A 25,688-nucleotide genomic window follows, 5' to 3' on the forward strand; every position below is an offset into this window, starting at 1 on the left:
AGTCTGGAGCCTGCTTCGGATTCTGTGTCTCCCTCTCTCTCTGCCCCTCCCCTGCTCACACACTCTCTCAAAAATAAGTAAAACATTTAAAAAAGTTAAAAGTTTGGGGCGCCCGGATGGCTCAGTCAGTTAAGCGTCTGACTTCGGCTCAGATCATGATCTCACAGTTCATGGGTTCGAGCCCCGTGTCGGGATCTGTGCTGACAGCTTGGAGCCTGGAGCCCGCTTCAGAATCTGTGGCTCCCTCTCTCTCTGCCCCTCCCCAGCTCACACGCTCTCTCTCTCAAAAGTAAATAAACATTAAAAAAAATTTTTTCTTTAAGTTAAAAGTTTAAGTCGGATGCTTAATCAACCAAGCCACCCAGGCACCCCAACACACAACTGTTCTCAATGGAAGCTTTCACACGAGACCACCAATCACAGGAGCTGAGTCACCCCCGACCCCTGTAACACGACATCAGGGATTTGCTCCAACCACCGGAATGGGGGAGGGTGGTGGGAACACAAGAGGACACAAGAATGGCCCTATGTTGGTAAAACTGTTAAGATGGGTGGTGGATATGGGAAGTTCACTGCATCATTCTTTCCACTTATGTACAACTGAGATTTTTTACAATTTGAAAAAAATAGTACCTGGGGGGGGGGGGTGGGAACAGTCATGCAAATTATTATAAAATTCCCCGGGGAATTCTACGGCAGCATGCACACACAGGACAGCCAGTAACACCGTCCCGTGATCGCTGCCCATCCTGCCGAAGGGCCCGCTGCCCCAGGCTGTTCTGAGAGGTCTGTCTCCGTAGTAAATCGCAGCAGGCTTCCGCAAGAACTGAGATCAGCTTGGTCGGTCTCTTCCTAAATCACCTTTTCTACTTGTAGGATGCTAGGGGCAGAGACAGGAAGCCGGTTTTCCTCCTGGCCTAGTGGTGCCACCTTACTGCTGATAAAACTGTATTTTTTTCATGCTTATTTATTTTGAGAGAGAGAGAGAGAGAGCACGAGCAGGAGAGGCGGACAGAGAAAGAGAGAGAATCCAAAGCAGCCTGTGCCGTCAGCACAGAGCCCGACGCAGGGCTTGATCTCATGAACCTTGAGATCATGAACTGAGCCGAGATCAAGAGTCGGACGCTCAACCCAATGAGTCACCCAGGTGCCCCTGGACAGCTTTTTTATTAGCTGAAATGCCGCACGTGCCCAGATCGGGTGCCATGCCCTGGAGGTTCTCTGGGGCCTTTCCATCCTGTCACCACATCTGTGAGTCTGAGGCTGAGCGCAAACTATCGTGGAAGCCGCATGAAGGTGAAGGCCACGACTGTGTGAGAGGAAGGTGCGTCCCCATGCTGATCTAAGGCAGCATTTTGTCCAGATCAGAAGGCGCTGACTACTGGGTCTCACGGACGGATGAGGAGGACTCTTGTCCCCTAACTGGCCACCGGGGCCATTGTCTTCTGACACAGCCTGGCCAGGAGCCCTGCCATCTGCAGAAGGGAGTTCACACCTTCTGCAATTTTCATGTGAGTGTATCCAATTTCCTGAAAAACAAAGCAAACGTAAATCTGGTGAATACATGAGGGAGCACTTTATGTTTTATTTTTAACTTGAACTAATAGTTTACTTAAACTCGATGCAATGAACTCACACTCCAGCTGGGAAATAAACTCTAAGTCATAACAGGTTACGTTTAAAGCTCAGTTTATTTTTTTCTAAGAGGATGTTGAGATATTTCCTTGTAAGATACTTTTTTTAACTAAAAAAATTTTTTTAAATGTTTATTTACTCTTGAAGGAGACAGATAGAACGTGAACAGGGGAGGGGCAGAGACACAGGGAGACACAGAATCCAAAGCAGGCTCCAGGCTCTGAGCTGTCAGCACAGAGCCCGACGTGGGGCTCGAACTCACGATCTGTGAGATTACGACCTGAGTGACGTTGGTTGCCCAACCGACTGAGCCACCCAGGCGCCCCTGTAAGATACTCTTAAAGAGAAAAAAAAAAAAAACCAGGCTTGGAAAAAATATTAAAATATTTGTAAAACACATACCTGATAAAGGACTTGCAGCCAGAATATATAAGTAACTCTCAAAGCTCAAGAACAAGAAAACAACCCAGCTGAACTTTGCTTTGCTAAGGATTGTGGGAAGCAAATCAACACATGGAAGAGAGCTCGACATCCTCGGTTACCGGGAAATGCACATAAAGCTACGACCAGATACTACTACACATCTGTTAGAATGGCTTTAAAAAAAAAAATCAACCGAAAAAAAAAATCAACCAAACATCCCAAGTGCCGGCCAGGCCGTGGATCACATGGAACACTCCCGCTGCTGGCAGAAATGCAAAATACCACAGCCGCTTCGGAAATCGGCTTGGCAGTTTCTTGAAAAGTTCAACATACCCTTCCCGTTACAGCCAGCAACCTCACCTCCTGGGAAGTGACCCCAGAGAAGTAAAAACTTACGTTCACATTCACACACATTCACGCACACAAGTGTTTACGGTGGCCTTATGTGGAGTCCCCATAACCCGGACACCCAAACGTCCTCCAACTGGCGAACACGCAAACGTGCTTCATCCGTACCGTGGAACACACTCGGCAATAAAAGGAAGGATGCACCGCGACAGCGTGAACAAATCCTAAATGCGTGAAGCGAAGTAGAAGAAGCCAGACTCAAAGGCTCCCCAAAAACAAAACAACAAAAAGATTTAAAAAAAAAAGATACAGGGGCGCCTGGGTGGCGCAGTCGGTTAAGCGTCCGACTTCAGCCAGGTCACGATCTCGCGGTCCGTGAGTTCGAGCCCCGCATCAGGCTCTGGGTCAGGCTTTGGGCTGATGGCTCAGAGCCTGGAGCCTGCTTCTGATTCTGTGTCTCCCTCTCTCTCTGCCCCTCCCCCATTCATGCTCTGTCTCTCTCTGTCCCCAAAAAAATAAATAAAAACTTTGAAAAAAAAAAAAAAAAAAAAAGATACATAGGTAAAGCGGGGAGGGGCATGGGTGGTTTAGTCGGTTGAGTGTCTGACTCAGGTCATGATCCCAGGGTCTTGGGATCGAGTCCCGCATTGGGCTCTGCAATGAGTGTGGAGCCTACCTGGGATTCTCTCTCTCTTTCTCTCTCTTTCCCCGTCTTTCTCCCTGCTCACTCTCTTCCTTTAAAAAAAAAAAAAAAAAAAAGGCTCCCTTCTACTTGATTCCATTTATAGGACATTCTGGAAAATTCTGTCCCTGCAAACAGAAAGCAGATCAATGGCTTCTGGATGCTGGGGGAGGAGCTGACTACAGAGGGGCACATATATTTGGGGAGCGGGGAATCATAAAGCTATGGCGTTTATGAGACAGCACCTTTGTCAACAGAAGGCACCCAAGAGGTTGATTGTACTCTATGTAAACTGTACCTCAATTAACCCGACCTTAAGGATAAACAAACAAATCAATCGCTAATGAAGAGCCACCCTAAGGAACCCGAGGTCGCTGACCGGCGGGACAGGTTTCAACCATCTCCCAGCCCCCGGCCGATGAGCCGCCGGCCTCTGCTGTGGTCAAGACACTCGCCGTGTGCCTTCCAGGGGCCAGGCCCGTGAGCAAAACGAAGAGCCCACGACGTGGCCCGCATTCCCTGGGAGAGAGGGGGGCATCGCTGTACTCTCACTGACCTTGATGAACTCCAGTTTCAAGTATTCTGCCATCTGGAAGGTTTTACACACTCGAAAAATGTTGCCAATGATGTCTTCCGGTGAATAGCCAAGATGCCACAGGTGAGCGAGAATCTAAACAGGAAGAGACGAGGTGGTGACAAGGGTACTGGGGCGGGGGGACAAGAAGTTGAAGCCACACCAGTCTTGGGTCCGTCACACCGCAGGGAGTGGACGGATCATTTTGGGCAACTCAGCGATCCAGGGGAACGGCCGGTGGGCAGACCCTCCAGATTGTCTGGGGGGTCATGAGTTTCCCAACAAGCAGAGAGAATATCACAAATGTTTTATTGTTTATTTATTTACAGTAGGCTCCATGCCCATGTGGGGCCTGAACTCGGCACCCTAAGATTAAGAGTTGCACGCTCTATCGACGGAGCCAGGCAGGCGCCCCAACATCACAAACGTTTGAAAAAGCATTGCGTGGTCTACTACAACAGCCACATAGTATTTTTATCCAAGGCCCCGAAAAAGCCGTATGAATCATCCCAGCAAGTCCTGGGGGAAGAGGCAGAACCGTCTGTCTGCTGTGCCCTCCGGAGCTGCAGGTGACGAGGTGCTCCCCCTGCAAGCCAAGCCTCGAACAAACCCCCACTGGAGCCGAGTTCTCTCCACCTTCTGCCCTCGCAACCCCAGGCCCCAGTTCCAACCCCACCCGGCCCACCCAGACTGCGGGGTCCAGGCTCAGCTGTTCTCTTTGGTGGCGTCCTGGGATGGACGCAGGGGGTAAGGAAGCTGTGTGTTCATAAATCTGAAGGCTGCCTTTATAAAGGCTGTGTGTTGGGGTCTCTGCCCAGGTCTCCCCTTCGGGTTTGCGTTACGTCTGGCCCCTAAACCCAGTCCACCTCTGGCCTAGTTTGCTGGCAGCCAGGTGTGGGGGACCTCCCAGAATCGGGTCAATGGACTTAAATCGTACCACTGCCGCCCTGGTGGACCTGAGGGTCACCGGCACCCTGAAGATGCCCCCTGGAATCTGCACTTGGGACTGGACTCCATAATGAGTCTAGAAGTCCCTGGTCCTGCCTCTCCTGGATGACCAGGGGCCACTGGGTCCCAGTGAGCCATCCCCACACTCCTCAGGCAGGGCCAGGGGATGAAGTCTCCCTCCGCAGACAGATGGTGTCACTGACACGTAAGGAGTTGGGCTGGTCTTGGGTCAACAAAGTCCCCTCGTGGGGGATGTAATTATAGTACAAGTGTGTGTGATTCTGAATCGCAGGTTGAGTGCTTGTCAGCGGTGGGATTTAGAGCGAGAAATTCAGTCTCCCGCAATCAGTTTTCCCCTCTGACGTGTACCCAACTCCTAGCCTTGTTCTAAGAATTACATGGAGGGGGCGCCTGGGTGGCTCAGTCGGTTAAGCATTTGCCTTCAGCTCAGGTCATCATCTCCCGGTTTGTGGGTTCAAGCCCCATTTTGGGTGAGCAGGAGGCCCCCTTCAGGTGAGCCCCACTTTTCTCTCTCTCTGCCTCTCCTCACTCACACCCTCTCTCAAAAAAAAAAAAAAAAAAAAAAAAAAGAATTCAGTGGAACGACACTTGTGAAGTCCCTAGCACAGAGAGGCTCCCCCCGTGTCACGGACGCAGGCGCAAGGCCAACCTTGTACGCTTCATCGATGTTGGTGTTCACACAGTGCTGGATCATCTCCTTCACCAGCAAGGGGTGGGGCTCGTCGCAGACCTGAGCAAACCGGAAAGGAAGGCCTGTCAGGGGCTGAGGGGGCCCATCTGGGGAGGAGCCCCAACAGACCAACTGGGGGGCCACTGGTGTAAGCAACCTCTCAGCTGGCTTTCCTCCTCGAATTCTCCGGCAAACACGACCAGGTTTGGAAACGTCCCTCTCACCACCAGATGAGTCACCAGACAGAATATGGTGTTCCCCTCCCCAGTGAGGAAGAGCTTCTGACACGTGGTTAGATTCCCCAGGCACAAGCTGAGCGAACAGGGGCTGACGGAATCTTCTGTCTTATTGGAAGCCATCGGCCACACACCTTAGGTCACAAGGTCCCGGGAGAGCCTGCCCGGAACCGCTCAGAATCCACTTAAGAACCGGGAGCTCTCGTGGGCCGACCTCCTACCTGGAATAGGAACCGGATTCCCCGGAGAGGGTCCCTCACTTCAGAGCCTACAGGTGGGTGTGCGGGTGTCGCTGAGCCTGGGGCCGCCCCCCTGCCCCTGCCTCCACTGGCCTGGAGACCCTACTCCACCCTCCAGCTCAGGATCCACATGTACAACTTCCAATGAAAAGCCTTCTGCCCTCCGCTCTGACGCCCCACGCAGCCCTGGGATTTGTCTTCCCAGCTCAGTTAACTTCCCTCAGAAACCGTGCTTTCCTGAGCCCTCGAAGGTCTGCTCCCAGATGACCCGGGGCCTGAACTATCTAGAGGAGACTAAGCAAGTTCCCAGAGTGTCCTCAAAAACACATTCGCCACCAGGGGCTAAACAGGCTTTCAACGCGGCTCTTTTTACCCCCGGACTTGCTAAGGTCTGAATACATGGGGAGCTCTACCCAGCCTTTACCCCCAAATAAGGGGGAAGCTGGTCTCCAAGTTTCAAAGGGGTCCACGCAGACCCCGAGTTGTCAGGATGCACTAGCCAGTTTTCAAAAGTATTCCCAGGAGGAAAACCCTTTGCCAATGTGGGAGAGCGGGAATCTTTGTCCCTGGGCTGGGTGGGTGCGGAAGAGGTGGGGGGGGTGGAGCAGGGGCTCAGCGTTCGCCCTCCAGCAGCGGGACCATGTGATCTCGGGGTGCGCGGCGGAAGCCTGCGTCCTCGGCCACCAGATGCTGCGAACCTCTGCGAGCAGGGCCACATGAGGGCCCTCGGGGTGACCCTGGGGGTGGGTGAGCGACCAAGGCCACCTCCCCACGTGCGGGGGCGCGCCCGACACCCTCCGGAGTCTGCGCGGGGCGAGCGCACGCGGACACCCGGACAGGGGCCCCAGCACAGCCGGCGGTGGCAACACGGAGGTGCAGGACCCCCGAGGGCCCCACCGGCTCCTGTACCTTGAACACGTTCTCGCTGTTGATGAAGCCGAATCCCGAGAAAGTCGACTGCAAGTTGTTGAGCGCCTGTGGAGGAACAAGCCACGTGGAGGGAGATTTGCGGTCCTGCCCCTCCCCCTCCCGGGCTCCTCCCACCACCCCCTCACAGGCTTGGGAGCAGCACCCCCCCCCCACAGGTCTGCCCTCCATCAGCCCCAGGCCCCGATGGCTGTGGGGTTTCCCCGCCCCGGGGCTGTGCCCTGTCTGCATAGCGGCCACTTGCTGCTTCCCCCTGGGACCCGGGGCACGAGCCCAGGAGGTGGCCGCAGCGACTCGCACCTGCCTCATGTCTCCCTGGGCGGTGAAGATAATGGCTTCCAGGCCGTCGTCTGTGTACTGCACCTTCTCCTGCTCCAGCACGGTCATCAGCCGGGCCAGGACCTGGGCGTCGCTCAGCTTTGTGTAGCGCAGGACTGCGCAGCGGGACTGAATGGGCTCTGAAGGGACAGGAGGGTGAGGCTGTCCCCAGAGGGCGGCCTGGTGGCACTGTGCGTGCATCAGCATCAGCCACGCCGGCACCGCGCTCCCTCCCCAGCCTGTGCTCTCTCCGCTCGGAAATGAGGGCCAAGTTTCAAAGGATCAACCAAGAAGCGGCAACAAGAGAGGCCTCTCCCCAGCACTGCCCCAGGCAGCTTCCAGAAGGGGAAAAAGCCCCTCCAGGATAGAGACACCCACATGCCACAGCCTGCTGGTGAGTCAGTGCTGGGTGTCACCGCCCAGCCAGTCCAGGGTGAGCACGGGACATCTTGTGGTTTCTGTAAGGGCTCCACAGGAGATTCTGACCACAGCCAGGGCAGAGAACCGCTAGACAGACAGATGCAGAATTCCAGAAGCTGCCCCTCACCCTAGATTTAGACTATGACAGCAGCTTCTCTACGATCCCCAAGCCCTGTTCGGGTCTCCCTGTCTGTCCTGTGCCCACACACGCTTTCAAGGAATGCACTCCTGTGAGTTTTTATGTGCATTCAAAAATCCTGGGAGTCCTAAGAGTCAGTCCATTTCAACTTCTCTGGAATCAGGAAGCTCCATAACATAACCTTAATTACGTATGTATTTGGCTTATGAGCACCGATAAGAAGAGCAATTAGTTCCGATGAGTTCACATTTAAAAGCAATCAGTAGAGGTGGTTTGGTCGGGCTGAGTGTGGACTCTTGATTTGTGAGTGAGGAAGCAGACAGACCTCGGGGAGGGCCGGCCAGGCGCCTGGTCAGAGCAGACTGATGGGTAAGCTTCCACAGAGGGGGCAGTTCCTGGTAATGACAAAGCCCCACGTGTAGACTGAGACCGTGCCAAGCGCTCAAAGCAGGCAGAAAGTGCAGGAGCACGTCTGGAGCAAGGCAGGGACCGTGGCACTACGTACAGATCAAAATGTCGCGTGTGCCTGCGATGGTGCAAGAGTTGCATGGGCCTGGGATTCCAGTCCCAGCTCCTCCGCCTGCTGTGTGACTTTGGGCAAACGACCCGACCTCTCTGAGCTCCGGTGTTCTCACCTCTAATGTGGAGCTGATAATACCTTCACATCGAATTACAGAAGATTAAATGAAAAAGCTGATTCTGTAGTGCTCAGCCCACCGCAGGCAATCAAAAAGCCCCTGCTGTTCTGTTGCTAAAGAGCCAATACGAGCGCCACGTGTGGACCCCATGCCACGCAGAGCTGACCCTCACCTATGATTTTATCCGAAGCGTTACAAGCAAGAGCGAAGCGAGTCGTTTTGGAGTAGATTTCCATGGTTCTCCTCAAGGCTTGCTGGGCTCCATCGGTCATACTGAGAAGGAAAACACAGGGGCAGCTCGCCACTGGGACCCAGGGCCCACTGGACACAGAACCCTCCCCAGGGACCCTGGGAGCCGTGATCTCCAGACTGAGCACGCTCAGCTTTTCTCCGGGATCCACGCGGGTCTCACACAGGCAGGAAGGTGAGACACTCACCGCTATGGGATCTTAGGCAAACTACCTGAGCCGGGGCGGGGAAAGGCAAAGTGGGGTGAAGGGAAACACAGCCTTGCAGTTAAGGAACGAGTAAGTCACAGGTATTAAAGGTACAGCATAGGCGCGTCTGGATGGCTTAGTCGGTTAAGTATCCGACTCTTGATTTCCGCTCAGGTCATGATCTCACGATTGGTTAGATTGAGCCCTGAGTCGGGCTCTGCGCGGATGGTGAGGAGCCTCCTTGAGATTCTCTCTCTCCCTCTCTCTGCCCCTCCCCTGCTCTCTTTTTCTCAAAATAAACATGAAAAACATTTTCAAAGGCACCGCATAGGGAAACATAGTGATATAATAGTGTCGCACAATGACAGACGGTAGCCACACTTGTGATGGGCACAGCGTAATGTATAGATGTTGAATCCCTATGTTGTGCACCTGAAACTGATGTAATACTGTGTCAACTACACTCAGAATCTTTTTTAAATAAATAATACATACATACATACATAAATAAAATGCACTAGGGGGAAAAATCCTAAGTAAGCCTCAAAGTCACCTATAAGGAGATAATGATATGACCCACCTCAGAGGGTTAGGACGATCAAATACCACTGAACTGGATGCTTGAAAATGGTTAAAATGGTAAACTTTATGTGTATTTCACCACAATGAAAAAAATGCGTCATTTAAATTATTCACGTAAGTGATGTTGGAACGAACACATTAACTGACATGTCTTAGATGAATGTTTGTAAGTTACTTAATAAAGATAAGGTTTAAGGCTCAGGCCACTACAAAATCGCTTTCCGAAGATGCGATAAGCCAATCTGCCCCCAAAAGTGCAAAGGTGAGAGTTTTCCCTCCCGACTTCATATTAAGTCCGACAGGGGACTGAGAAGTCAAGGTCAATGTGTATACTTGGCAAAGCACCCTACCTGTCTGCTTCATCGAGGATCATGATCTTGTGCCGCCCCTTGGGGAGGGTGACTTTCTGCTGGGCAAACATTTTGATTTTGTTCCTCACGACATCAATGCCCCTGAAACAACAAGGCAGAACGGTACCGTCACCTTCTGAGACAAGTCCAAGTACCTTCATAGGGACTTCCAACCCCCGGAACGCCACCATGGAAACGACTTTCGTTTCTAGGGTTTTGGGGCAATTCGAACTTTTTATAAGGATCAACAGTTCGTTACTCTTATTCTTTCTTGGAGGTCTCCCAAGAACCAAATTTACTTCTTTTGCTGGGATGAAACTCATTTTATCTTGCAATTACCCTAGGAGTCCAACGGACCCTTTTATAATCTGGGGTCCATCATGGGTCTAAGCGACCTTATTCTTGAAACTCTGTATCTTCAGACTAACTGGCAGTGTCATCATCCTAGTAACTATTTCATCGTTACTTATCAATTATTCCCAATGATGCTAAAAAGGGGATTGTCTTAAAAAAAAAAAAATAAAACAAATAAAAAATAAAAATAAAAAGGGGATTGTCTTAAGAAAACGCAAGGCTGCTGCACTTGCCTACACTGGTGCCATTGGTCAGGTGTGTGGAAAACTGTCAGTACCGCCCTACCCTCCAGTGTTTTGTGTCCCTGGGGGCACTGCACTCCCTTTCCAGAAGGTACAAAAGAAGTTCAAATACGCCCTCTTTGTTGTTTTTAAAGCATTCATCGACCGCAGCTGAAAATTCAAAACGCTTCATTTTCCATCTACAACGTCAACGAGAAAACAGATGACAGGAGGGCATTCCACATTATCAGATAAATCAGATAATGACCACAGAGAGACAAAAAACAGCACCCAGACGCTAATGAGGACGGTGAGGCTGACCACAGTCAGACCACCCCACGATGCCAGCATCGTCGGTGAATTTTCTCAAACTTCGGCATCAAGGAATGCACAGTGTAGTTCCGAGGACAAAAAGAAAATATATTTCCATCCAGTTAGTCATTCGACAGGAAGGACTTCATTCCCCGGGATCTTGTGACAAGAACCTGACCATCCCGGTTTGCTAAAGGGTCACGTGACAGTATTCTCTCATCTCCCATGATGTGTGCCCACCAGCATGTACGGGGTAGTTTACGGGGGTCAAGAGCTGAAGGTAGGTGTTGTATACGAAGGGGACCGGAAGGAAACAGATGGAAAAAAAAACAATCCTTGTACTGATTGTTCGAATTGGTGTTAATAAATCTAAAGTTGGAACTATTTTATAATTATGGGCCATTTTCTCAAGATGATAAGCCACCAGAGTTTTCAAAAGTAGTGAGTCTGACGAATCAAGTGTGAGTAGAACAAGAAGTGACAATAGGCTAGAACCTACTTGTATCTGACATCCGGACTCGGTATTTACAAAATGGATCAATCCCAGGGCCATTTGCGACAACGGATGAGCAGTTAGTCATATTTGAAGGGCATTGCCTGTTTCAGGGATGTATGGATCTTTGAAACCAGCAAAGTATAGGGGTGCCTGGGTGGTTCAGTCAGTTAAGTGTCCAACTTCAGTTCAGGTCATGATCTCATGGTCCGTGAGTTCGAGCCCCGTATTGGGCTCTCTGCTGTCAGTGCAAAACCCGCTTCAAATCCTGTCTCCCTCTCTCTCTGTCCCTCCCCCAGTCATGCTCATACTTGCTCTCTCTCTCTCTCTCTCTCAAAATAAATAAATAAACATTTACAAAAAAAAAGACCCACAGGAAAATATTAAAGAGCTGAGAACCGGGGCACCTGGGTGGCTCAGTCGGTTGGGCGGCCGACTTTGGCTCAGGTCATGATGTCGTGGTCTGTGAGTTCGAGCCCCACGTCGGGCTCTGTGCTGACAGCTCAGAACCTGGAACCTGTTTCAGATTCTGTGTCTCCCTCTCTCTCTGACCCTCCCCCATTCATGCTCTGTCTCTCTCTTGTCTCAAAAATAAATAAAACATTAAAAAAAAAAATTAAAAAAATAAATAAATAAAGAGCTGAGAACCATGCCTCAAGGAATAACCAAAGACAGACATTTTTATTCAACAGTTCCTCATTTCATAATCCTCTATTTTTATCTAAAGAGTAAACAGCACAGGGGACGCCTGAGTGGCTCAGCCGGTTAGGCTTCCGACTTCGGCTCAGGTCGTGATCTCGCAGTTAGTGGGTTCGAGCCCCGCGTCGGGCTCTGTGCTGACGGCTCAGAGCCTGGAGCTTGCTTCAGATTCTATGTCTCCCTCTCTCTCTGACCCTCCCCCATTCATGCTCTGTCTCTCTCTGTCTCAAAAATAAATAAAACATTAAAAAAATTTTTTAAAAATAAAATTAAATAAATAAATAAAGAGCTGAGAACCATGCCTCAAGGAATAACCAAAGACAGACATTTTTATTCAACGGTTCCTCATTTCATAATCCTCTACTATTTTTATCTAAAGAGTAAACAGCACAGGGGACGCCTGAGTGGCTCAGTCGGTTAAGCTTCCGACTTCGGCTCAGGTTGTGATCTCGCAGTTCGTGGGTTCGAGCCCCGCGTTGGGCCCTGTGCTGACAGCTCAGAGCCTGGAGCCTGCTTCGGATTCTGTGTCTCCCTCTCTCGACCCCTCCCCCACTCACGCACTGTCTCTCCGTGTCTCAAAAATAAACAAACTTAAAAAAAAAAAAAAGAGCAAACAGCACCTCACACCCATCAGGATGACTACCACCACCAACGAAAACAGAAAATAACAAGCGTTGGTGAAGATGTCGGGGAACAGGGCGCTGTTGATAGGAGTGCAAAGTGGCACAGCCACCGTGGAAAAACAGTGTGGCGGTTCCTACAAAATCTAAACTGAGTGGCCGAAAATCATCCAGCGAGTCCATTTCTGAGCATATATCCAAAATAACTGAGGCAGGGTCTCAAAGAGCTGTTGGTACACCCATGTTCACAGCGGCCACAAGATGGAAGCGATGCAGGGGGCCGAACCAGAGGAAAGGATAAGCAAAATGTGGCGGTCTGTCCTCGCAGGGGGATACTACTGGGTGGTAAAAAGGAAGGGTATTCTGACACCTGTGCTAACACGGAAGAGCCCCGAGGGCATTAGGCTGAGCGACACAGGCCAGTTAGGAAGAGACAAATGCTAGAGGATTCCACCTCCGAGAGGTCCCTAGAGGAGTCAAAGTCATCGAAACAGAAGGTAGAAACGTGGCTGCCCAGGGCTGGGGGAGAAGGAAATGGACAGTCGTTGTTGAATGGATATCCACTCTTGGTTCTGCAGGGAACTGAGTTGTGGGGATGGCTGCACAACAGCGTGAACGTACTTAACGCTGCTGAACTGTGCTCTTGGAAATTCTGAAGATGGGGGGCGTCCAGCTGGCTCAGGCGGTAGAGCGTGTGATTCTCGATCTGGGGGTTGTGACTTCAAGCCCCACGTGGAGTGTGGAGATTACTTAGAAAAATAAAATAAAATCTCAAAAACAATTTTTTAAGATGACACATTTTACGGTTATGTGTATTTTACCACAAAAATTAAACATAATTCTTAGGGGCGCCTGGGTGGCTCAGTCGGTCAAGCGTCCAACTTCAGCCCAGGTCATGATCTCTTGGTTCGTGAGTTCGTGCCCGGCACCGGGCTCTGTGCTGTCAGTGAAGAGCCCACTTTGCATCCTCTGTCCCTCTCTCTCTACACCATTTCCTGGCTCACTCTCTTTCTCAAAAATAAACAAACATTAGGGGCACCTGGGTGGCTCAGTCGGTTACGCGTCCGACTTCGGCTCAGGCCACGATCTCACAGTTCGTGAGTTCGAGCCTTGCGTCAGGCTCTGTGCTGACAGCTCAGAGCCTGAAGCCTCCTTTGGATTCTGTGTCTCCCTCTCTCTGCCCCTCCTCCGCTTGTGCTCTGTCTCTCTCAAAATAATAAGCATAATATAAATAAATAAATAAGAAGAAAATACAAATAACTTCTAAAACTTTCATTAAAAAAAGGGGCACCTGCATGGCTCCATTGGTTAAGTGTCCGACTTTGGCTCAGGTCATGATCTCGTGGTTCGTGGGCTCGAGCCCCACATCGGGCTCTGTACTGACAGCTCAAAGCCCAGAGCCTGCTTCAGATTCTGTCTCTCTCTCTCTCTCTCTACTCCTCTCCCACTTGTGCTCTATCTCTGTCTCTCAAAAATAAACACTAAAAACATTTAAAAAAAACGAAACTTTCATTAAAAAAAACACAAAGTGGCACTGTTGAGTGTCCGACTTCAGCTCAGGTCATGATCTCATGAGTTCGAGCCCCGCATCAAGCTCTCTGCTGTCAGTGTGGAGCCTCCTTTGGATCCTCTGTCCCCCCACCCCCCCCCCCCGCCCCTCCCCTGCTCGTACTCTCCCTCTTTCTCAAAAATAAAAACATTAAAAAAAAAAAAGTAGACGAGCAGTTCAAGTGCTTATGATGCCACGTCTACAGGCTAGAGACTCTCATTGTTCACGGGGGAGGATCAAAGGAAAACACAGAGCTGGCGAGACAAACTCCAGGTACAACACAGAACTGCAGAAAGGCGGTTTCTATGGCAACTCAACCTCAAACACTCATCACCCTTCAGGGGGTCCTAACTCCCAGGTGTACCTGTCGTTTGAGGCGTTGAGCTCCAAGACGGCGTCCTTGAATGCTGGGCCCAGAAGGGCGCGTGCCAAACACAGGATGCTTGTAGTTTTGCCCGTTCCTGGGGGGCCCTAGGAGGAGATCGAGGGGGCTTCAGGCCGACAGAATGAACTCGCCTCAGCTCTCGAGTTACTGTTCCCCACTGTTGCGCTCGCCTCCCCCTCAAGCCCCCACCCCAAATCAATACGGCCACCAACCCACAGGCCTCCTGACCACCTGGAGCGGAACGCTTCCCTGCCAAGAGGAAGGGCCAGGGCTTCGGTGGCCATGGGCCTCTCTGACCAGGAAGCTCTGCGCACTTAGGCTCTTGGAGGGAAAGTGAGACTCTAAGACGTCCAACAGGGAGGGCCGGGACCAGGTACTTACAGCGATGATAATATTGGGCACATTCCCTTCTCTTGCAAAGACCTGAAGAAAGAAATGTGCATCAGAACTGACTGATCTGCAGACCTGAGGCACCAAGCGTCCGCAGCCACACAGGCCCGTGGACTAGCACGGCCACCAGTTTCTCCACGTGGATGCCCCACGGAGCTCTCACCTCTGCATATTCCGAACCGAAGTCCTCATTCCCCCTCACACCTGAAACCCCACTCAGGCTTCCCCTTGTGTGGACTGTCAATCCTATTGCCCATGCCGGGAACCGGGAGGTCATGGCTATCCTGGACCGGGCCTCCCCTACACCCCCTGCCCCACATAGTGCCTCAATTACAGAGGCCTGGCCATCCTTTTTCCTTTATCTCAAGTCCGTTTCCTTCTCTTCAGCCACATTGCCACTTCCTTTGTCTATGACCTCTCTCCTGGATCGCTTTTAACTGGCCGCTAACTGGTCTTTAATCCCGCCCCACTCCCATGCATTTTCCCTATTGCAACCACAACCAATTTCCCAATTTTCTAGAATGCACGTCTATTAAAACCTTTGCGCCTGACGGATGCCCTTGGAGGACTCCTTACCGCCCTCCCTATGAAGCCCGAACTCTTCCACGGGGCTCATGAGGCCGTGCTCACCTCACCAGCTCATTTCTCATACCTCCCGATACACACGCTCTACAGCCTTGCTACCCTGTGGGCTCCAAGGACCAGCAGCATCGGCATCCTCCGGGAGCCTGTCAGAAATGCAGATTCCCTGGCCCCACTCCAGACCTACTGGATCAGATCTGCATTGCTACCAATTCCGACACCCATTAATTAATTAATTGTAGGCAATTCCTACACCCATTAATGTCTGGAAAGCACTGTCCTGTGTGTTCCAATCAGATGGCATCCCCGCCCCTCCCCCAGAGCAAGCTAGGCCCTCTCACTTCTGGGCCTTTGCACATGCCATTCCTGCTGCCTTCCCTAGCTCCGCCCCCCGCTCCCCATGTCTGGCTAACTCTCGCTTACCTATCTTTGCCGTCCCTTGTTCCATTTGAGAACTAAGATACTGTGAGCAGGTTTATTTCCTGAGTGCTTCCACAGCAGCCTGTACCTCCTCTGGCAGACTGCTCATCACAGTACCTGTTGATTTCAGCCCCTGTGAGACTAAATCCCACACGGGCAGGGGTCATGTCTATTTCGTTGACCCTTCTATCAACAGCTCCTAACACTGGACCATATCTGGCCCACGAAAGATACTCAAATATCTGTAAAATGAGTAAAGGTGTAAAAGAAATAAATATCTCGGTAGCTGTTGAAGTCTAAGTCCCAGTTACTGCAGAGATTGTCTCTGTCAGGTCTCAAACAGCTGGGCTTCTAGATTCCGCCTGAAGACCTCTAGAACTAGGATTTCAAAGCTTGCTCTGCGGTGAACATTTCTGCTTGTTCCTATTCCTGTCGTCCTGAAGCCGGCTGTCCTGTCACTTAGTCCCTCTAGGAAGGGGTTGGCAAACTACTGTAGAGAGGTGTTGGGGGGAGGTGGGGGCCATCCAGCCTAAGGCCTGTTTTTATAACCCCCTAGCTAAGAACAGTTTCTACATGTTTAAAGGATCGTTTTAAAAAATTAAGAATATTGGGGTGCCTGGGTGGCTCAGCCGGTTAGGCGTCTGACTCTTGATCTCGGCTCAGGTCATGATCTCACAGCTCATGGGATCGAGCCCCACGTCAGGCTCTGTGCTGACAGCAAGGAGCTTGCTTGGGATTCTCTCTCTCTGCCCCTCCCCCACTTGCACGCGCGCGCGCGCGCTCTCTCTCTCTCTCTCTCTCAAAATGAATAAACACTAAAAAAATTTTAGGGGAGCCTGGGTGGCTCAGTCAGTTAAGCATCTGACTTCGGCTCAGGTCACGGTCTCACAGCTTGTGAGTTCGAGCCCCACGTGGGGTTCTGTGCTGACAGCTCACAGCCTGGAACCTGCTTCGGATTCTGTGTCTCTGTCTCTCTGCCCCTCCCCCGCTTGCACACTCTCTTGTCTCTCTCTCTCTGGAAAATAAACATTAAAAATGAAAAAAAAAAATTTAAAGAAAAAAATAATAAAGAAAAAATTAAAAAATGAAAAATTAAGAATATTGGACAAAGACCTTACAGGGTTTGCAAAGCCTAAGCTATTGACTAGTAGGCCGTTACAGAAAAAGTTTGCCATCCCTGCTCTAGAACAACACAGAACAAGTCAGGGAAACCCCCTCCAATTAGCCAGCCCTTTAAACATGTGAAGTTATCCACTATGGCTTCTAGTCTTCTCCAGACTGTCTCTCCATCCCTTAATTCTTCGGGATTCCAGGCCCGCCCGGGCCCTCACTATCTCCACCGTCTTCCTGCAGATGCCTTGAGCTTGTCAAAGCCACAAGAATGTGACTTAAGATCAGCTCAAAAACAAAACCAAAAAAATTACTCACCTCCAGCCTGCTCACAGTGTCTTCATTGCCGACAATTTCACTCAACTTCACCGGCCTGTATTTTTCAACCCTGTTTTTAAAAAAACACATAAAGATCTTGACAGGACTATTTTCAGAAGGTCCAAAAGAAAGCACTTAGAGGGCAATCCCGAGAGCCCTGTCAGAAGGCTACATAGGGGCACCTGGGTGGCTCAGTTGGTTAAGCGACCGACTTCGGCTCAGGTCACGATCTCACGGTCCGTGAGTTCGAGCCCCGCGTCGGGCTCTGTGCTGACAGCTCGGAGCCTGGAGCCTGTTTCGGATTCTGTGTCTCCCTCTCTCTGACCCTCCCCTGTTCATGCTCTGTCTCTCCCTGTCTCAAAAATAAATAAAATGTTTAAAAAAAAAAAAAAGAAGGCTACATACATTCAATTTAAATATAGGAAATGCTGCAGGTTTTAAATTTCAAGAGGCATCTCAGTGCCATTTGAAAGGTTAAGCGCCTAAGAACTGTGCGCCGAAGGCTTCAAACCCTCCACAGCAGAGGAACACCTGTTGTTGCTGGAGAAGGGCCAGCGCGGGCCATCTGGAACAACGTGACACTGTGCAGCGGCACAGTTGGCCCGTCACAACAGAGTCTCGGAACATGAGGCGCCGACACCTGATCTGACGGACCCGGGCGCAACCAAGCCCCCTTCTCGTCCCTCACCTGCCACTTTCTGCAGACTTGCGCCAGGTGCACGGCAGGGCTGGCTAGACAGACTCCACAGGCCGGCCCTGTGATCCTGTGCGGACAGGCTCGTGGCTTACTCAGAGCCATGCTTCTCTCCTTTTAAATTAGTAAGCAAGCTATGTCACAAGAAGATGACCTTCTCGAGCTCTGAGAACAGAAGTGGGAGTGGATTTGCAATGATGTGACCATTAGTACTTCGTCTGCCCTTTATTATACTCTCTGATTTACCCTCGGCCGGCATCCCCTCCAGAAGCAGCCTCATGCAAAGAAGCTTGTTTGACACATAGTGCAGTCAATAAAGAGCTCTCCTCCAAGACCAGCCGTTGGAGCATGCTTGTTCCAACTCATTTCTTGTTCCTACTCAGCCCTTTCCAGGTGTCTTTGATTTTTTTTTCAGTTATTTATTTATTTTGAGGGAGAGAAAGCGGTGTGTGCGTGGGGCAGGGGCAGAGAGACAGAATCCCAAGCAGGCCCCACGCTGTCAGTGCAGAGCCCAACTAGGGGCCTGATCTCACGACTGAGCCACCCAGGCGTCCCAGGGGTTTGAGATGTTAAGGGCCGCAAAGTGGAAGGTATAGGAACGAGCAAGACATTGTTCTTGCTCTAAAGGCCTTTCCTATTAGCAAGCAGACAGAGCTTAACAAATCCCACTACGGTGCTAAACTGGTTATATAAACCAAGGGCTGGGGTGCCTGGGTGGCTCAGTCGATTGAGCGTCTGACTTTAGCTCAGATCATGATCTCGAGGTTCGTGAGTTAAAGCCCTGCATCAGGCTCGCTGCTGTCAGCACAGAGCCCCCTTTAGATCCTCCGTCCCCCTCTGTCTCTGCCCTTCCCCTGCTTGCGCTCTCTCAAAAATAAGTAAAACATTAAAAAAAAAAAAAATACAAGGGCTGTGGAAGCCCAGAGGAAGGGAATCACCACCGAGGAATGTATGTGCTGAAATTTAAGCTAGACTTTGAACAAGGCAAACATGTTCCTCCTTCAGGGCCTTCGGAGGGGCTCCCCCTGCCTGAAAGCTTTCTCCACATTGCCACATGGCTTACTCCCTGAATTCCAGCCTTTGCTGAAATAGCTCATCAAAGGCCTTCCCTGACCACCAGACCCACTTACCCCATGCCACCTGTCATCAGCAAATATACATGTCTACTTGTCGATTCTCTATTCTTTCCCTATCCAGTGGAAGCTCATGACAGTCGTGTGTTTTGTATAATGAAGTAAGCATCTAGTGTTGTGCATAAAAAATGTAACTTAAGGGGCGCCTGGGTGGCTCAGTCGGTTGAGCGTCCAACTTCAGCTCAGGTCACGATCTTGCGGTCCGTGAGTTCGGGCCTTGCATCAGGCTCTGGGCTGATGGCCCAGAGCCTGGAGCCTGCTTCCGATTATGTGTCTCCCTCTCTCTCTGCCCCTCCCCCATTCATGCTCTGTCTCTCTCTGTCTCAAAAATAAATGTTAAAAAAAATTTTTCTTTTAAAAATGTAACTTAAGCCACATATGTAATTTTACACTTTCGCAACCACCTTAAAAAAGGTAAAAAGGGGTGCCCGGGTGGCTCAGCTGGTTCGGCATGTGACTCTATTTCAGCTCAGGTCGTGGTCCTAGGGTCGTGGGATGGAGCCCTGTGTTGAGCCCCGCATTGGGCACCGTGCTGAGTGGAGCCTGCTTGGGATTCCTTCTCTCTCTAACTCTGCCCCTCTCCCCCACACTACCTCTGTCTCAATTTAAAGAAAAAAAAATTTTTTTAAGATAAAAAGAAAACGGGTAAAGTTAATTTTACTAGTAATTTATTGAACCTGGGGCACCTGGGTGGCTCAGTCAGTTAAACATCTGACTTAGGCTCAGGTCATGATCTCACAGTTCTAGGATTCAAGCCCCGCGTCCGGGGCTGTGCTGACAGCTCGGAGCCTGGAGCCTGCTTTGGATTCTGTGTTTCCCTCTCTCTTCCCCTTACGTACTTGTGCTCTGTCTCTCTCAAAAATAAACATTAAAAAAATTTTTTTAAATAATTTATTTGGACCTAATATATCCGAAAGAGTATTATTTCAACATGTAGTTAATGTAACAATTACTAATGAGATTTTTTAAATACTAAGTCCTGGAAATCCAGTGTATTTTGTACACTGAGAGCCCATATCAATTGGGACTAGCCTCATTTCCGGTGCACTCCATAGACTCAAGTGGCTAGCGGCTGGGGGACTGGACAGTGCAGCTGTGGATAGCCCAGTGGGCTGTACTGCACTCCATTTAGGTGCCTGCTATGGTCAAGAGGGGTGGTCTGGAAGGATGGGCACACACACAGGCGAGAGAGTAAAGCCATTACCACGCGCATAGGGAGTGGGACCGGAGCGGATCATCCATACCACACCTGTGCCCGTGAGGTGGCTTCCCATGTCACCAGCTCCTCTTAGCTACCCAGGATGCACCTTGTGCACGCAACCCCGAGTTCCGAATCTGCAACCAACGCTTCCCGACATCAGAGTCGCCCCAGGCACAGCGCCGGGTGCTGAGTGGGTGGTCACAGGAGGCGGCTATTAACACAGTCTGTGATCACAGGTCTCGGTTCTGACCGAGGACCCCCCCCCCCCAGACTTCAGACCGGCCATTCTTGAGCTAGGTGGGGTCAACGAAGCGCATCCCTCGCCCTTTCCAAATACTAATGTACTCCACGCCGTCCCGGGACCTCCTGCTCCGCTAAGGAGCCCCTGGAACAAGCTCCAGCCCCTGGATTCCCCACGGGAGGCGGCCCGCCCACTCGCCCACCCACACGTCCAGAGCACCCATCATTTATGGCCTAGGTCCTCACCACGGCAGCTCGTAGTGGCTCGCGCTGCCCGCGGTCTTGCCGGAGGCGGGAGCAGGGTCCTGGGCCCCCAGTTCTCCTACGCCACCGCCGCTCTCCCGCACCTCCATTCTCCCGCCGCCTCTTCCCGCGCCCGAAGCCCCGGCCTGTGACGCCATCACGCAAGCCCCGCCCCGAGCACACGGGGGACGCCGGTCGCCGGCGGAAGACTTGGGCCCACCCCTTTTGCGCCTGCGCAGAGAGCACCAGTGAGACCGAGGGTAGCGGGGGTGTCGGTTGCTAGAGGCCGCGGTTGCTAAGGGAGGCCTGGCGTCCAGCCCGCTAGTGAGAAGAAGACGAGACCCGACCGCATCGACTTCCGAGAAGGCAGGTCGCTCCAGGAAGGGACGTTCGGCTGTTTTCGTCTTGTGTGATTGGTCTGGGAGGCCATGTCAGCGTGGCTGGCCTGGAGCGGTGGCGCGCGGGCAGGCCTGGGGGGTGGGAGCATCCCGCCGCCGCCCAGACGTGGGTTTGACGGCGGACACGCGTAGGGACTGAACGTCTGGGCGGTGTCATCTGGGACCTGACTGTGCCCAGCTGTCCGGATCGCTCAGGTGTCCCGGTGGAAACGCTAGCTCCCATGGAGTGCGCTCCTGCGCCCTGGAACTTGGCGCTTGCGATCGGGGAGTTTTCCCAGTGTTGCACGGTGGAAGTAACCCTCGTTTTGCAGAGGCGGCAACTGCCCCTCTGTAGGATGTGACTCAATTTCATTCCGGAAAACTAGGTACTCCATATTCATGAGTGCTTTGAGCATTGTTTTGGGCTCGTTTTCTGCCTACTGAACTAATCTTTCCCCGCCTAGCCCAAATGTCATAATAAGGGTGCATAATAAACAAAAATAATGTACAAGGACCGTCATTTACTATGCTCTTACTATACCCTGTAGTGTACCCTGCTATACTATATCCGAGGTGGATACTCCTAAATATCCACAGAAACAGGCTTGAGAATTATTGAAATATTTGTCCGATGTCACTGAGGTTGCAAGTGGTAGCCCCAGCATTCATTCCCCATCGTGCTGCCAAAGCAATTCATATAAAGTTCTGTTGTATTGCACTTAGCATACTACTGCATTCCAATTTGGGGAGAAAAATTGGCTTTCTAGTCCACAGTGAAGATAAGAATCGGGACCCATTTATCTCTCTCCCTAGTGCCTAGCACAAGACCTGGCACAGTGTGAATGTTCAATTTGAGTGTGTTTAATGAGCCGTGAGGATCCACGTTTCCAGAACAGTTTGGTCAGCCGTGAGGAACTGGGCTGCTCTCACCAGAGAACTGATCAAACCCTATGGCTTTTTCCCTTCCGTCACCAACTAAAATCTCTATATATTATAGGTAGAAGACCTTGTTTTCCAGGTGATGGATTTGTCATTCAAATAAACACAGGCTCCCAAATCTACATCGCAAGGGATTGTGTTCTATTTTTTATCCTTGCCTTTCAGTTTTCTTTCCCCAATTGCAGGAATGTATTGGGGAAGACAGTATTGGGGTTGTGTTCCTTTTTCATGTGTAAATTCTCTGCTTCATCTTTCCTACCTGAGTGGTCCGCTCCTGGAGGACGAGGGGCCTGCCCCCTGACTCCTGGTGCCTTCTCTTGCACCTGGTAGACGGATGTGGAGTTCAGGTCTGCTAATTGTTCATTCGAGTTCTGCAGCCAGGCTAGCAAGTTGGAAGCAGTGGGCATAAGCTACAGTTGTGTCCTGCGAGGTGGGTGAGAACACGTGATTTCTCATTCTGTTGAAGTTATTGCCAGTTGGGCAGGGACCTCAAATGACTCCCGATTCTGAAGCATGATGGTAATTACTAAAGTCTCCAGGTTCAGGACTTTCTCAGTGTTTTTCTTTTTCCCTTTTATATGATTTGGGGGTGGGGGGAGGCTTGAAGTTGGCTCTCCCTCTTCCATTCTCCTTTAAGCCGTTTGGCATGTTTTCAAGATCACTATTCACAGATCTTTTATTTCTCTGGAGAAGATACACATTTTCTTGAAATACAAACTTCTCTTGAAATGTCTCTTTCATCGTTTTCCCTTGGGTTTGTTCCCATGTAATAATGTTAATATTATCACATACACACCCTCCTCCTACCACATATACACACAGTTTAAACTCAAAACGTTTTGGGGATGCCAGGGTGGCTCAGACGGTTGAGCATCTGACTCGATTTTGGCTCGGGTCATGGTCTCGCGGTTTGTGGGTTCAACCTCCATGTCTGGCATTTCGCTGACAGTGTGGAACCTGTTTGGGATTCTCTCTCTCACCCTCTGTGCCCCTCCCCCAGTTGTATTGTGCGTCCCTCTAAAAATATATTCTAAAAAAATTAAATTAATTTTAAAAATGAAACATTTGCAATAAATGCAGAACACAGTTTATAATTCTTTCCCCTTTCATGGTTCTCCAAAAATGCCACTCTCCAGGAGGCCTGTTGGCGCTCCCAGGACTCTGCGTTCACTGATGTCCTTCGAACACCAAGAGGATCAGGGAAGGAGGTGACTTTGGGGGCAGAACAGCATATCAGGGCTTTTTCCTTCTTTCTTTTTTTTTTTTTTCTCTTTAGACTGAGCCTTCTGTGACTTGTACTTGAGCCTAGACAGAGCTCAGAGCTTAAAAACTCCAGCCAGTCCCATAGAGCCACACAGCAGCCGCGTGGGGGAGGAGGGGGAGCAGGGGGTGTTGGGGAAACCACAGGTTTAGGACCAAACCAAGGAAAAGGCAAGGAAAGCCAAAGTGAATTCCTCCTCTGCTCTGGGCTGAGCTCCCTGACTCTTCCCTCACGAGGGCAATTAGTTACACAAAAGAGGAAGGACATGGAAAAGGAGAGCAAACTGAAAACAAAATCCTTTACCAGAAGCCAGAGCCCTCCCATCAGATTGCCAAATGGGACAGGCAACAAATCTTGGTTGAAATGACACCTTGGCTTTGGCCACTAGGGTGGCGCCCACTTCCCAAGTGACTTGCAGGACGTGGGGTTGAAAATCTGCTGGCATCCCAGGACCAGGACGACCAGACACCCCTGCTTTCCACTGCTGGCCCGGAATGTTGAACCTACTCGATGCTGTTTACCTTGCTTACACGGAATTTTTGAAAACTCATTTGTTGTCTCCCAGTGGCTTTCTTTATGAATTGTAGCTGTTTTTTTTTTTTAATTTTTTTTTTAACGTTTATTTATTTTTGAGACAGAGAGAGACAGAGCATGAACAGGGGAGGGACAGAGAGAGAGGGAGACACAGAATCTGAAACAGGCTGCAGGCTCTGAGCTGTCAGCACAGAGCCTGACGCGGGGCTCGAACTCACGGACCGTGAGATCGTGACCTGAGCTGAAGTCGGACGCTTAACCGACCAAGCCACCCAGGTGCCCCTTGTTTGTTTTTTTTTAAAGCAGTGATACTATCACTGAAATAACTGTTCGCTCCCAGACCCTGCAGTGTTCCACCACCCTTACAATTTTTCTAACATTCTCATTAGCATTTTCAACATTAAAAGGCTCGTTAGGTAGTGAAAAAGCATATATCCTAAACATATTTCCAGTATAAGGATTTGTTGGCTGGGTAACATTCGTCCTCGGGAATTGTGCCGATCACATTTGCGGAATTTGGAAGCTGGTATAGACATCATTCCGCCTGACTCGCGGTTTCTGTCTTTAACAAATATTGATTGAGTGCCTACAGCCACTCTGATAAGCACAGGATGTGGAACAGGGCAAGCTTCCGCCCTCAAGGAGCTTGTGTTGTAGGGAGGGAGACAGACACCAAGCGACTGGTCATATGCTTACTTAATTGTGATGATGGTTAAGTAGCACTGATAGATTGGTTGTTATACCTGGAGGTCAAGGAGGGCTTTGCCGGGGAGGGGGCATTTTACCTGAGATCTGAACCCTGAATCTGAGAGCTGAGTGTCTGTTGGCTTTGCTTGGAAGGCGCCTCCCCTAACACCCTCTCCGTCTATCCATTTGCTCTCTATCCTGAGATCCTGTTTCTTTCTGTGTTGTACTTACAATTACCTGGATTTATTGCCTTGTTTATTGTTGGTCTCCCCACCCCTCGAATGGCAGCTCTTTGAGAATAGGAGCTCTTCTCTATCCTGGTCATTGCACCCTGGGGCCTGACGAGGCCTGAAGGAGTAATGAACACACGGTGGCTCCTGGGTGGGTGCGAATCAGGGTGGGAGAGGAAGGAGGCCTGGAGGGGCCATACCGCAGGACCAGAGAAGTTAGGGAGCAGCCACAGGGCCCAGTTTATATTTTAGGTCCCTGGTTGCCATGTGGCAAGTGGTGTGGAGGGAGTCAAGGGCGCTTGTAGAGAAAATTTTCGCTTACCACGCTAAGCACTGAAAAATGTACAGGACTGTTGAATCACCACACTGTGCAGCCGAAAATAATATAGTACTGTAGGTTAACTATATTGGAATTAAAAATTAAAAACGAAAGAAAAGTGGGGCAGGGGGTGCCTGGGTGGCTCGGTCGGTTAGGCCCCAACTCTCAATCTCAGCTCAGATCGTGACCTCACAGTTCATGAGTTCGAGCCCCGAGTCAGGCTCTGCGCTGATGGCACGGAGCCTGCTTGGGATTATGTCTCTCCCGCTTTCTCTGACCCTTCCCCGCTTGCACGCTCTCTCTCTCAAAATAAATAAACTTCAAAAAAAAAAAAAAAGGAAAAGAAAACAGAAAACTGTGTCAAAGTGTTTGTTTTGTGATCTTTGACTCTCTAAATTTAAAATTATAAAACATTTGAAGCATACTGAAAATAATATCAATATGCATGTACTCACCCACCAAGACAGATGTTAAAATTTTGCCTTAAAAAAAATTTTTTTTAATGTTTATTTTTGATATAGAGAGACAGAGCACGAGGAATGGAGGGGGCAGAGAGAGAGAGAGAGACACAGAATCTGAAGCAGGCTCCAGGCTCTGAGCTGTCAGCACAGAGCCCGACGTGGAGCTTGAACCCACGAACCACAAGATCATGACCTGAGCCGAAATTGGTGCTTAACCAACTGAGCCACCCAGGCACCCCAACCTCTTTTTTTTTTTTTTTTTTTTTTTTTTTTTAAAGAGAGCATGAATTGTGGAAAGGGGCAGAGAGAGAGGGAGAGAGAATCTTAAG

At 50.4% G+C, this 25,688-nt stretch overlaps 1 protein-coding gene across 2 annotated transcripts; it reads right to left on the reverse strand.

Annotated features, from left to right (window-relative positions):
- Positions 1-1,148: 1,148 nt before the first annotated feature.
- RFC2 (replication factor C subunit 2) lies at positions 1,149-20,769 on the reverse strand. Of its 2 annotated transcripts, XM_045460119.1 has the most exons (11): positions 20,555-20,769; positions 17,041-17,110; positions 14,602-14,643; positions 14,200-14,306; positions 9,588-9,689; positions 8,391-8,491; positions 7,004-7,161; positions 6,686-6,751; positions 5,281-5,361; positions 3,645-3,758; positions 1,149-1,529 (listed from the first exon to the last, which is right to left on the reverse strand). In XM_045460119.1, the coding sequence occupies exons 1-11, from the start codon at positions 20,707-20,709 to the stop codon at positions 1,419-1,421; spliced, it is 1,107 nt and encodes a 368-aa protein (XP_045316075.1). In that variant the 5' UTR covers positions 20,710-20,769; the 3' UTR covers positions 1,149-1,418. The 2 variants fall into 2 exon arrangements, with proteins under 2 accessions (XP_045316075.1, XP_045316074.1); XM_045460118.1 differs by having other exon boundaries at positions 6,686-7,161; positions 20,555-20,695.
- Between the last annotated feature and the right edge of the window lie 4,919 nt (positions 20,770-25,688).

This window comes from Leopardus geoffroyi, chromosome E3 (assembly GCF_018350155.1).
Source record: "Leopardus geoffroyi isolate Oge1 chromosome E3, O.geoffroyi_Oge1_pat1.0, whole genome shotgun sequence".
Taxonomy (NCBI): Eukaryota; Metazoa; Chordata; class Mammalia; order Carnivora; family Felidae; genus Leopardus; species Leopardus geoffroyi.